Source organism: Hydra viridissima, unplaced genomic scaffold, assembly GCF_058129835.1.
Source record: "Hydra viridissima isolate aposymbiotic clone 2 unplaced genomic scaffold, HvirCarnegie_v1 scaffold_12, whole genome shotgun sequence".
Classification (NCBI taxonomy): Eukaryota; Metazoa; Cnidaria; class Hydrozoa; order Anthoathecata; family Hydridae; genus Hydra; species Hydra viridissima.
The window spans coordinates 8833484-8847607 of record NW_028324311.1 but is presented as its reverse complement, the minus strand read 5'-3'; the positions used below and the strand labels follow the sequence as shown (position 1 = coordinate 8847607).

The following is a 14124-nucleotide window of genomic DNA, read 5'->3' as shown; positions in this document are numbered from 1 at the left end:
ATACTTAGATCAATATGCATTATATATTTTATTGCCTTATAAAAAGATACAAAACTGTATCATTATACACTAGGGTCGTCCTAAATTGACAAGCTTTGAAAATAATGGCCTACTTGATCATTCAATGTGCTAGGGTCTTCATCTAGGAAATTCTGATCAAGTATCAGTATTTAAAAAAAGCAAATTCATAAATACAAAGTCAGCCATGTACTTCTTGGCATAGTCATCCCACAGAGAGCATTTAGGTGGTTCTTCATCTCCATTTTTGCTGTGAAACTACCGTTTGTCTTTTCATATCACCAGTGTAAATGAAAAATGCACACGTCTTTATGGTTATTTACAGGGTTTAAAATTTGTCAGCCATTAGTACAATTCATTATCCTATAGATTTTTATTTTCTTACACTGTTGCCTCAATAAGTGAGAAAATATACCAAACTGGTATATAAGATATACCTGTTTATAGTATTGCCTCATTATCATCAAAAAATCTTGATATATTTTTCTTAGGTAATTTTCAAAGACTTTAATCTCTTTAAAGACTACTCTGGTTGAAAAAGACTTTTACCAAAAACCATGTCTATTACTATCTAACCATCCTGGATTAATGAGTAGATTAAGTAATAGTGTTGTCTTATCACATTCATATTTACCAATTACTAAACCTCTAATAGAAGATATTACTACTTAGAAATCTAGGTAGTAATTGATTAATTTGATGTTTGTTCAAAGAATCTCTCCACAAATATTGTTTAATATTCATTTTATATCTAGAGAAAAAGTTTGCATAAAATGGAAATAAAGTTTGGTGAAATTAAATTAGAAAACAAACCATTATTTAACACTAATCTTATAAAAGCAGCTTAGATATAAAAATAAAAAAAAACTTTAGAAGTGAATATCTTAGAGATACATTATGTAAAAAGCCTAGAAAATCTGAGTGTGGTATTTAACTTAGACTCCAGTGAAAATAGTGGAACACATTGAGTAGCTTGGTACAAAAAGCAAATAGAAAAGTATTATTTTGATAACAATTTTTTACCACCCCCTAAGGGGCTACAAAAATACTTACACTATCCAATATATTACAACACAGACCAAATTAAGCATGGTGATCAAGTATTTAGCGGCAATTTGTGTTAGATATTTTAAAAAATATGGGTGAAGAAATGGATGTGCTAGATGTAATTGGTAGAATGACTTAAGGTATTAAGTTATGATTATATTTGCACCAGAAATTGAATTATAGAATGAACTTCACATATATAGAATGATGTTCACAGATGGTAAATATGAAAATACCTTTCAAAACTAGAACTAAGAAGCATGAATCTACTATTTTATAAAGAAATGGAAAGTAAAAAGAAAGATTATGCTAAAATTATTTGTTATTTAACAGTGAAGAAGAAAAAACTTTATATGTAAATGACTAAATTAGTTGTATTACAGAGCCTATGAAAGAAATGTTTAATTTTGTGATAGGCTTGAAGAATTTGTTTTAAAGATGGCACCAACATATGGTAACAATTTCTCATTCCTATTGCTTTCTTGTTTCCCCCACTAGCAACATTCCCCTTTCATAATTCTTAAACTCATAGGACAATTATATACACAACACCTCAAATAATAATTGCAACAGCAGTGGTATTACCTTCTTGCACTACTTAACAATTTTACAAAGAGTACAAATAATAAATACCGCTTTGCCATTTGCTCAATGTTGTAACCAGGACTAGGATCATTTGAAAGCTAAAAATTATGTACAAAAATGATGTTTAGTTTGAAAAAAAAAATAATCAAGGAACTTTACTGATTTTACTTCATTTAAAACCATACTCTGAGTACACGAGCAAATCGATCCAAGCAGTTTCCTACAGCCATATCAATTGTTTCCCCAAATATTCGATAACATTGTTGTGAATAAGATATCACCTATGATTAAAAAGATTGATAATTAAGTGCAAAAGTATTTTCAGTTTTCGAATTAAATGAGGCCTAAAATTAATGTTTTGTGATTACTTTTATTTAAAATGATCTTTTCTTCTGTAGATAATATTTCAAAATCAATTTTAAAATATAACATAATAGTTTCATTATGTAAAAAGAAGATGATTGTAACTGCTAAAAAAAAAATTAACATAAATCTTTCTTACTTGAGTGTTGCCACCACTGACATAAAGTACAACTGGGTTTATAGCACCAGTAACTAGTCTGCCCATCTCTATATCTAGTATTTGTAATTTTAAGAAAAAAAAATTTGTCTTTTACAATTTAGTAGTATAGTATGCAGTAGTTTAATAATTTATTAAAAGATACGCCCAATGCAATGATTCACAGAAACAAGAGGCTTATCCCACAACTGTGCCACTGTCCTTGCAACAATTGCAGTAGAAACAAGTGGTGCTCCCATGCCAGGACCTAAAATATTTTTAATCATCCTTTTCAGATTTAAAACTCTTGACATGCAAAAAAGTCTTTCTATGCCATGAAAGTAATCTCTATTTATAATGAAAGTAAAAATTCCTTCCTTTTTGTCTAAACGATTTGTTATCAATCATACAACAGAGCAATATCTATGTAGATTTAATTTATCTGTAAGTAAGTTTGCTAATTAGTCTTAGTATCATTTTACCTTTTTAAAAACTCAAAGAAACATTGATGATTCTAGAATTACAGCAAGAAACCTTTATATAATAAATTCTTAAATTTTAAAAAGTAGAAAATTAACTAAGGTTTAAGTAAAGGTGCAAGCTTCATCTTAGCTCAGTAAAAAGAAAAAGAAAACTCAATAAGAATTCAAATCACAAAAAAGGTCCTATTTTTTTGGTTACCTTTTTAGCAACACTGACAAAAGTGAATATATAAGATATTGATTTGACAAACAAAACGTTTATGTTGACTGAACCTGAGAAATGGAGAAATATCTTTTAAAAATTTTAACAGGATTTAAAAAAACAGAATAATATTCAACATTTAAGTAAAATAAAATTAAAGTTTATAAAATTAATCTGGTCTTCAGCTTGCATTGGAAGTTCATAAAATAAGATGCTGTTTATGTTAAGGATGCTTTTTCTTTTATTTTGAATCAAATAACTAAAACAAACTTAATTTGTTTTCTACTTTGGTTTGAATTACTAATAATCTAGGACTTTTTATAATTGATAGCAAACTTTCTAATTTCAAATAAAGTAACCTTTGAATATTTGATAATATATTATTCTTTTAAATCATTTGGTAACTTTGGTTTCCCCTCCAAAGTTAGATTTAACAATCTTGAACATAGTCATGAAAAACTAACGAGCCAGTTTAAAGACATTTTCTCTTTTTAAGATCTGTTGGAATAAGGAAAGAAGTTATCTTGTAAAAAGCTATATCAAAACTTTTGCTGCAACCTGCAATTAAATTTTAAGTAATGAGTTCCTATATTTTAATTTTACCTTTTGTAAAGCAGACACAGTCAATCTCTTTAGGGGTAATCTTTGAATCATCAAGTGCCCTAAAGATTAAAAAAAAAATTTACAAATAGCTCCAAGGTTGACATCTAATTGAGCTGCCACAAAATTTGATAACTTCGTCTTGTATAAAGTGACACTGATAAATAAAATTAGTGACAAATTGAAATATTTTATTTCAAGCCTAAAAAACTATGGAGTTTTCAATCTGTAAGCAATATATATATATTAGAAAGGTCTGAAAAAATATTTTTGAAAATCAAAGTATCTAATATTGTTCCTTTTATGCAAACTAACTTATATGTAATTTTTTGCATTCAATTTTTGATATTGAGAGGTTGCTCAATGGAGGATAAGTTCAGCAGTTTAGATTTCATTTACTGCAGTTGCATTTTTATGGCATAAATCTGCAGTGTCATCAGGGTGCTTTTGCAAGAATCTGTTACATTCATTTCCTAATATTATATTCAAGAACTAAACAGCTTGGATAAGTTTTTGCATTTAAGACTGGCCTTGCTACTGATTGATTGAAGGAATTCATTAGTGAAATTGAGGGCTCGATAGCATGATTGATAACTTTGATAGAAGTAATAACAGCTTTACCTTTTCAATATGAATCATTTTCATTCCAATTTGAGGGCTCAAATCCAGACTAAAGGACTGAAATCCAGACTAGATGGCTACATCTAGTCTAAGTGACTACAAGGCAGCTCTTAATGATAATGTCACCACATCATGGAGTTGTTTTTTCTCTAATTCATTACATTCAGTTACTGGATATTTCATCCTATACTCCAATCATCTCCACTAAGAATCATCGCTTCCACAATCAACTCCTCTTAATCTGATATCTTGCTGGAAAAAAGTGAAATTGGAGTCATTTCTAAGCCATTTCCAATGTTTGTAAAGCTACTTGTAAAAAAAACTTTAATTATTTCATGAACAGCATCAAGCCAATCACTGAAGCAGCAGTCTGGAATCAACTTTCAAACATTTTAGAATTATTTATAAGAGCCAATTAAGTTGTTGTTAAATATTCATCAAGAATAACCAGATACACAGTTTCTTTTCCTTGTCATAAATACATTAATCAAATACCAAATATAATATAACATGTGGAGCCATTGATTAACCTTTTAACTATTATTTGATTATATATTTTATTACTTAATTAAAACTAAAAAAAAGTAAGAAAATGAGGTTATGTAAATTTGGGTCAAATTTTTTTTACTAAATATTTTTAATAAAGACATTCCTAATGTATAGCCTTCGTTTTTATCTAACTTTTTATAAAAGGATGTTTGTTTTTTTTTGTATAACTGTTTGTTTTGGTATAGGGAAAAAGGGCTGCCAAAAAGTAGGCTGTGATCCAAATTGCTAAAATATTGAATACCCAAGGAAAAGTAACAAAGTTACTTTTTTCTTGGGTATTCTCATTATAAAAATTTGGAGGTGGTGAATTCTGTAGAGCAGCAGTGAGTTCAGAGAAGGTAGGAACAAGTAGAAATTTTTAATGTAAGACATTTAGCCATAAATAGGCTAAAGTTGAACATTTATTTTATCTAGCTATTGATACTGTTTATATTTTGTTGTTATGTATTTGAATTATAAAACAAGCCTGTACTGTTAGATATAGTGTCTGCTTAAAGATCCAGTTACAATTGCTACAACAGCTCTCATTAATGTATGATGCTTACAACAAATAATAAAAAATTAGATCAAAATAATTTTTTTTAACACAGTAAAAGATCACATTTGTTTAACAAGGGGAAATTAAGTGCATTTTTTTCAAGAGATTCAAGGTGATGGAAATGGGTATTTACAGATAGGTGAATTCAACTGATGAGAAACTGTCAGATCTGATAACTTTAAAATCAGCTGTTTATGAGTTAGTACTAACTTCTGAAGTCAAACAGTTTTTAATTAAAACCAATAAAAGTATCACACCCGTCATCTCATGGGCAATCTGTAGACACAGTGCTAAGTGGGAAATAAATGGTTAGAATAAATAGTACAGAAGATCTTGAAAATAACAGGAATGTTTATGTAGTATAAAATAAATTTAATAATGAAAATTTTGACTTTTATAATTAAATTTATTTAAAACTATAAAAAAGTGTCATAAAATTCTAATCTCATAACTACTACATGTCAGTTTGGTACAATAATACTAATCAGCTTCAATTCCAACTTGGAGTTTTAAATGCAAATATTTACTTAGTTTAAAGAGGCACCTAAGCAAGACTTTTTGATATAAAAACAAAATCTGATTTGGATTCTCATTAAAAATTTGCAACATTTAGAAATAGCCTTGTTCTTTAAAAATATTTATAAAAACTGACATAAACCTATGGTCCATGAGGAAGTAGGTTTATACAAGACAAAAATACACTTATGGTCCACTGGAGTAGGTTTACACAAAATTTAGATCAAACCAATAAACAAAAAGTATTCTGCTTTTTTTATAATAAGTTTTTGTAACTGCATTTTTGTTGTTCTGTAAAAATTTGTAATATAATTATTTTTCTAAATTTGATTTAGAGTGTTAATATAGGGTATGAAGATATTTCTTTTAAAAAGTATTATGCATAATATGTATATGTACATGTATATATGTTTTTTATATTACTTATTTATGTATTATTATTTATGTATGTGCATATATTTACATATATACATATACATATTTCACAGATACACATGTCAAAACAGAAAATAACTTAAAAAGATTACTGTTGAAGAATGGCTAGTACATGTTGCTGATGATGCTTTGCAGTATCTCTTGGAAGAAAGCCTGGAATATAGTTAGTAACACAGAATATTAAATTTTTTTATATATAAAATAAAATATTTAAAGATAATTTTTATCAAATTAAAGCAATTAAAGTTTATATTGTCACAAACTTAATCAATTTTGGAAATATTTGGAATTAATTTGTGAAATTGATGAAATTTTATTGTAGGTATTGATTAGTGGAACCAGTTAGACCTCTTCAGATTTTGAAACTTGGGGGGGGGGGGGGGAATATCAGTGAAATAAGCACATCCTGAAAATTTCAACTTAATATCTTACATGGTTCTTGAGAAATGTCTATTTAAAAAAAAGGAACATTTTACATAAAAACTACCCCCTTACATAAGAACTGTTTTTTCTTCTTTTTTTAGAGTTAACAACTTTTTAAACAAACTGTTTACATACCTCAATAATTTCAACTAGTAAGTATTTTCAGATAAACAAAAAAGTAAAAATCTGACTAGATATTTTTTCATAATCGCAGGATAAACTTGAAACTTTTTGTTAAAATGTAGATTTGTGATTTCAAAGAATTCATTCTTCTAGTTTTCTAAATGACACAAATCAAATTAAATGTTGATCTACTCATGCTTAATAGATATTTTGAATATAAAAAGTTATCATTAAAAAATTCCTTGGCCTAGAGTTTGTAAAACTACATTTATAATTCAAAAGCTTCTTAAATTTCTTCCTTGAAATTTTTTGTACACATCAATCTAAGTCTCATAAAAAAAGTAAAAAAATGAGTGGGACTCATTCATAACCCCCTCAAGTAGATTTCCTAAGTCATACTAAATTTAATTTATAAAAATATTTTTTTAAATCATTTTTAAATTTGTAAACCTTAGCAAAGAATATAAAACTAAATAAATTTTAAATACTAGATGTATAACACTAAATATTCAAAGATAAAATGTTATCATTTATTATTAAATCATCAAAACTAAAACCTTTAAAGAAGTTATGTTTGGAAATGTTGGTTTACACAATCAAATTTTACAGATTTTTTTTTTTCCAAAACGCAACTTGAGTATTTGTCAGATTTGATAGAACTCAATTTATCTTTCTGTCTTTTAATATTCTTTTCGATATTCTTTTGCTCGTTTTACATATCTTTGTGAAGTCAAAATTTACTGCAGGGGTTTCTTTATTATCTAACTGTCTGGAGCTAGCATAAGCTGGGTTATTTTTAGGGATTTTGAAGATGATGGTTGCTTTTGCAGCAAATAGTTCAAGGAGATCCATTTTCACCAAATACTGTTATATTTACATCTAGTAGAGTTGTAACAGTTTTTTGTGTAGCATTTCTTATTTAGTTCACTTTATCCTTTCCATATACAGTTAGATATTTGTTAGAAACAAACTTAATACATGAATAACCAAAACTGATTACAAAACTGTCATTGTCTTGAGGTTCGTTGTTATCACTTTCATTTTCATCTTCTTAATTTTAGAATGCAGATGAAAATGAAAATGCGTCCTTCTACAATTAATTCAGAGTTTCTGACTAAAAAAAAATCTTTTGCTACTGGAAGACTAAAAATTTTAAGACTCAAAAAAAGAAAAATTAACATTTTTCAAATCAAAATAAATTTATTTAGGCTCACATAGTAGTTTAAATCTTAAGATTTATTTTTTACTTTTTTGTTTATTTTTTACACGTTAAAAGGATTACAATAATGTTTACCATGGTTACAGATAAATTTAGTCAGATTATTTTCACTTCTTAAACATGAAAACTCTTGGTTTTGTTCAGACATTTATTCTTTTAGACTTGTTAAATATAATAAGGTGAAAATTTTCATAAAAAGTAGAAGGCTAAGATGTATTACTGCTTTAAATTAATTGCTATTAGTTACTACTATTAACTATTAATTAGCTCCTAAAAACAAAAACAATTTCATTTTAAATACTAAAAATGCAATTCGCTTTAATCTAAAAAGTCCAGTAGTTTGCAAGGTTTTTGTCAAATCAATACCATTAATAATATTCATATCTTTAAGCTTTTAGTAAATAAAATGTGATAATGTTATTTAATTGCAATTTTATACTTTTTTTCTAAGATTTCAGAGCTTCAAAAATGTGCACATAGTAACTTATATGAATGAGCAAGTTACAGATAAATACTACTCTTTTTCTTTTTTTTTTTTTTACTGGCTTTTTTCAAATAAAACACCTTTGGATTGATGTGTACAAACTTTTCAAGAAACAAGTAACAGACCATTTAAACCAGAAATATAGTTTTAAAAAATCTATATATAGATCATTTTTATGACACAACTTTTGTATAAATAGCCTTAGCCCCCTGAATCCAAAATGTCTATCAAGAATTTTAAAATCTGGTTTTTAAAAATCACCTTTTTGAAATCACAAAATCTGCCATTTAGAAAGGGAAATTTCAAGTTTAGCCTGTCATTACGGAAAAATTTCAAAATATTATTTGTTCACCTGAAAGTGTTCTGAGTATTTTCTAGGTTGGAAATTTTGAAATCTGTTTTGCTTATTTTGTTGATATATAGCACCCAATAAATTTCATCAAAATCTGAAGTGGTCCATGTGGGGGTATTAGTTCACTTGGCATGGAATGACCATAGTACTATTTCTTGATATGAATTGCTTTTTTTACTTTTATTGTAGTAATTTAAAATTTTAAAAACATTTAACAGAAAATGCCACATTATCCAAATAAGAGAGAAACAGGATCATTACAAAATTTACAAAATATAATCCAAGAAAATGAGAAAATTGTTAACAAAGATAACTGGTGTTGGAACTGTAAAACAACACCATAGTGTATAAAGATTGCTTGGAAGATGATATGTCAAGAAATAATTGGTTTCCCTCATATTTGAATTGCCTGATATGCCAAATGCCATTTTCTCTTTTTTATATAAAAAAGAAATTGACCAATATTCTCTAGAGTAATGAGTCAAAATTAATGTTGATTTAATCTGATGACAAACATACATTCAATGTCTTGTCACTCAAAGATTTAATATCAACTTCTTGACTTTTTAACATGATGGAGGAAGTGTCATGGCTTGGGGTTACTTCAATTACAACATGATTGGTACATAACTGTAGGAAATAATTGACAAGCTAATGCTTCCAGCTAATGCCAAGTCTAAAAAATTGTTTAACTAAACTAATGTAATTTAACTCATTATTTGATGGTAAAATAGATGATAAAGAAATAATTATGGTAATATAATTACTATTTTTCTTAAGAATGCGTTTGATATTAAAAGCAAATAAAAATTTCAAAATTTCATAATACAATATAATACAATATATAATACCTCAATAATAAAATATATAATACAATATATAATACCTCAAAACTTCATGATACAATAAGTAGTTTTAATAATTTAGATTATTTTTCAATATATTACTTTTTACTATATTTAAAGTTAAATTTATTTAAATAAAAGAACATTTTAATCTGAAAAAATAGAAAAAATATGGACAGTATATAGGGAAAAAAAAAAAAATTTCTTTTTTTTGTTTGCTGTATTGTGATGATAATATATCATCACAATATAAATAATCGTTATGATAACAATAAAAATAGATAGCAAATAAAATAACAAACAGCTGTAAAAACTACCTACTATATAAATTGTGTTAATTTTTTATTGTTAATTTCATATTTACAATTCGAAAAGTGATTTAAAAAAAGATTCATCAAACTTTTGGTTCGTATATTTTTTAAATAAAAATTTTTACCTGTCCCAGGGGGAGTAACATAAGTATGTCGTGGATTAGATAGAACTATACCATCCTTAATAATTCCAATTCCAAGTTTATTTGCACTGCCTTCAAAACCAATAGCAATAACCATTTTAAAGTAATGCTAAGTGTGTAAAATATTATGAATTTACTAAATTTTAATACTAATGATATAAACATATTGATTACCACTCATGCTAATCACAGACTATATTTCTTTTCAATGGAGGATGGGAATATGATAACAATTAATCTAATTTCATCTGATTGAGAAATTAGAACAATTCCAATGGCAACCTCAAAGGAACGTCACAGGTTTATAATATATTTTTATATTTGGACAAATAATCTTGAAAATATGTTTTCTGTGTTAATGGTACAAGAAGATGATTGCACAAGTTTATACAGGAGAACATAAGAAACTGTGAGAAATTTAATGGTATTTCGAGATTGTGACACTGTTCAAAATAACAGACTATTGCTTATGACAAAAACATCTGCATATGATGGAAGATTCCTATCTGCATATGATGGAAGTAAATGCTACAAGAAGAATTTTACTACAGTTGCTTCAGTAATACTAAGTTTAAAACGCAAAATGGTTATATTGAAGTCAGATAAAATGTAATGTTTTGTAATAGTGAATAAAAAGATAATATTAAGACAAAAAAAAAACAAACTTTTAGTGCATAACTCTTTTGTTAAAATATTCATGTACGGAAATATACAAAACAAATTATAACCTGTTAATAAAAAAAAAACAGTGTTGTTAAACTGCAGTTACAAAAAACGTTTCAAAAATCGGAACTTGTTTCTTTTTTTTTTTTGTTCATTGTTTTTTTGGGAAAGATAACAGAGTTAGGCAAAAACAGCTTTCGCTGTGAACCAAAACGAATGAAATTCGGCGGTTCACTTGTACATAACTCAACCTACAACATTCTTGAATTGGAGGTATTTAATTTTATGTTGAAAATGTTTGCTTTATCAAAGTTCTCTAAGTTATAAGCAAACACTTTTGAAAGTTTAAATTCTTTTAGAAAATTCATTTATACTGATACCCCAAATTTTACAAGAATTTATCGATATACAATTTATAAGGATCCTCAAGGTTACATGGTGATTCTGGTAAGTAAAATTTCTAGCTTTGGTACCACACATTCGCATTTTTCGGCGATAACGAGGTGGTTTCACAAAAGTTCTCATGTTCATTTGCTGTGGGTTTTAAGCCACTGATCTCTATAATAACTAGGCACCGCCGATTCGGTTCGTAAAATCCGCAAAAAGCCAATCCGACTTATTTTGCGGATTAAAATAGTCAGTTCGTAAAAATTTTTCGGATTAATAATCCGAAAACTAATTTACGAACCACTAGCGAATTTTTTTTTTGCGGATTCACTTCGCTGTTCGGATTATCAATCCGAAAAATTTTTACAAATCAATTTAACTTTTATTCGTTTAGCGAATTATACGAATCGCGTTCCGTTCGCGTCACCATTAAATGGTGTGGTCCAAAAAAATTACGTTTTTATTATGTGCGCGTCCTATAAATAGTGGATTTCTTTTTTATTTTCAATCAGTTCTATTTGGAAATCTTAACATACAACAATTCGTTCAACAGATCAAGTCTACTATTCTTCACCTACATTTATTACGGTAAGCCATTATTATATTAATTTGATTTAAAAGTTAAGAATATTTCAAACTGAATTTTTGCGGTTTTTTTTTTTTTTTTTTTGTGGATCGAATTCCTTTGCGAATTATTTCGCTTTGCGGATTGCTTCAATTAGTGGATTGGTCCGATAAAATTTATATTGTAATATTTCTTCTACTTAAATATTAACAGAAATAAAAATAGAAATAGAGATAAAAACTAGTTTGAAAAATTGTTACGCTCATTTCAATAATTAAGGCAAATAATTAGTTCTTTTATTGAAAACTTTATGCATGCCTCTAAAATATCATTTATTGTTAAGACGAATATTAAGGAAAATTTTCAAATAACTTAATAAATAATTAGTTCTTTTTCGGAAACTGTTTGTATGCATCAAAAACTATCACGTTTTATTAAGGCAAATATTAAGGAAATATTGAGCCAAATATTTCAATAAAAAGTCAGTAAATCGAAAATGTGATTTGATCCGTGTTTTCGAATTTTTAATCCGAAAAGTAATCCTTATTAACAATCTGATCCGTTTTTGTGGATTTTAAATTCAATAAATAATCCGAAATATTCGTCCGATCCGATATGGCAAACTCAATCCGATTCGTTTCTTTTTTTTTTTTTCATTTCACTTTTTTTTTCTTTTCAGATGCCTAAGCTGTCTAATATTTGGGAATTCTTCAACAATGTGGAGGAAAACAAGGCAAAATGCAAGGCCTGTGGCAAAATATACTTAATCAATAAAAGCACCACAAGTCCTTTAAGGAACCATTTGAAAAGAGTCCACTTGAATTTATATAAACAATTAGAAAGGAAAGACAAGCAAAAATCAACAATACCAGACATTTTTGATGAGCTTGCCTCTGAAGACTCAGATTTTGAACAAACACAAGAAAGAGGAAAAAAGAGGAGATGTCCACAGACACAAAAAGATACACCAGTATCGCCACAGCCTGGACCAAGTGGAACTTGTGGCACTTCCAACACACAGACACTGCAAGGCAGAAAACAGGCTACCAAACCTGAATGGGAAGTTACTGACATCAATCAAATAAGAACTGTTGTTGACATTACTAAATGGGTGATTGAGGACACTCAACCATTTTCTATTGTAGAAACTGACGCATTCACCCGGATGATGAGAACTGCAACCAACGGTCAATTCAGAGCCATTACAGCAAAGAATATATCTACAAAATACATTCCTCTCCTTTTTAAATTCATCAAGGAACAAGTAAAAAACATTTTCAATTCAGACAAGTCAAATCTTGATGGAGTGGCCTTTACATCCGACGTGTGGACCACTGATCACACCAATTTGTCTTTCATGAGCCTTACACTCCACTATATAGATTCAAAGTTCCAATTAAAGCGCTTCTTGGTAGAAATGTCCTACTTCCCCGAACAACATACTGCCGACAATATTGCCAAGAAGCTCAATGAATCTATCAACAAACTGGAACTTGATTTTGAGTCAAAACCTGGATAACAGTCGACGGTGCAGCTAATGTCTAAGCAGGTGTTAGGAAATCAATTGGGGTTCAAAGTGCAATTTGGTGTGTCGACCACCGTCTAAATCTAGTTGTCAGTGGTGCTGTCGATGATAAAAGATGTCCAAAATGGTCAATTCTCAACCACAAAATAACAAAATTAGTAGGTCACTTCAACCAGTCCTCTCAAAAAGCTATGACTTTAGTTAATGCTGCCAAAGCCTTAAAAAACTCCAGAACAAAGTTAGTACAGAGATGCCCCACAAGATGGAACTCTGACCTCCATCAAATGGAGTCTGTGGTGGATCTTCTTCCGGCGATGCATTCTTTAAAGAATCCGAACCCTACTGTTTCTGGAGGTTGTAAGTTGACAGATCTTTTACCAACAGATGATGAAGTGGAATCTATTCAATCTGTCATCCGGCTTCTGAGAGGCTTTTCAGAATTCTCTGAGAAATGCAGCAGTGAAAAGAATGTTAGCATCTGTTCCGTTATTAATTGCCTATACAACATCAGAGGAAGATTAGCAAGGGAGATGATCAAGCCAAAAACCGAGGTGTCATCAGAGCTTGCTCACTACTTCAATGAAGATTTAAACAAAAGATTCGAAAAGGGAGTTGATGAATATTGAATTCTCTATAGCTCATTTTTTAGATCCTAACAGCAAGGGCATGTGCTTTGTGGATGAGGGGGAAAAATTTGAAGTAGTCAAAACTGCAGTAAAAAAAGCTATGGAAGAACTGTCAAAAAAAGAAATTTTGGCTAGCCAAAGCACTCCTTCCCCTTCAATGTTGGATGATGAAGATGACGACGACTTTGATTTCACTGAACAACTGAGGAAGAAAGTGTTTGGTGCAGGTTACATTAATCCTGGAGGTGAAACAAGCACCAAGAAAGCCATTTCTACTGAAATTGAGGGGTATTTGAATTCAAAACCAGTTCCAGCAAATACAAATGTACTGGAATTCTGGAAACAAAACCAGTATATTTACCCAAT

At 28.7% G+C, this 14124-nt stretch overlaps 2 protein-coding genes across 6 annotated transcripts in view; one reads left to right on the top strand and one right to left on the bottom strand.

The window, feature by feature from the left end:
• Positions 1 to 11155, bottom strand: part of LOC145193945 (putative tRNA N6-adenosine threonylcarbamoyltransferase) — a 39638-nt gene extending 28483 nt beyond the window's left edge. For all 5 annotated transcript variants that reach the window (XR_016445709.1, XR_016445708.1, XM_090069033.1 and 2 more), the window contains exons 1-7: positions 9975 to 11155; positions 6185 to 6245; positions 3437 to 3495; positions 2316 to 2417; positions 2153 to 2226; positions 1836 to 1931; positions 1699 to 1748 (exon numbers count right to left, since the gene is read on the bottom strand). Coding sequence is in view for 3 of the 5 variants with exons in the window: in XM_090069033.1 (XP_089925159.1) it covers positions 1699 to 1748; positions 1836 to 1931; positions 2153 to 2226; positions 2316 to 2417; positions 3437 to 3495; positions 6185 to 6245; positions 9975 to 10089 (557 nt within the window). In the remaining 2 variants the exon portion in view is untranslated. The remainder of the gene's footprint in view (positions 1 to 1698; positions 1749 to 1835; positions 1932 to 2152; positions 2227 to 2315; positions 2418 to 3436; positions 3496 to 6184; positions 6246 to 9974) is intronic.
• Positions 11156 to 11520: 365 nt separating this feature from the next.
• On the top strand, positions 11521 to 13126 carry LOC149881115 (uncharacterized). Its single transcript, XM_090069035.1, has 2 exons — positions 11521 to 11630; positions 12287 to 13126. Exon 2 carries the CDS (start codon positions 12287 to 12289, stop codon positions 13124 to 13126), a length of 840 nt encoding a protein of 279 aa, XP_089925161.1. The 5' UTR covers positions 11521 to 11630.
• The last annotated feature ends 998 nt before the right edge of the window (positions 13127 to 14124 follow it).

Excerpts from the sequence above, each read along its gene's own strand:
- LOC149881115 (XM_090069035.1), top strand. The coding sequence starts at position 12,287 with ATGCCTAAGCTGTCTAATATTTGGGAATTCTTCAACAATGTGGAGGAA.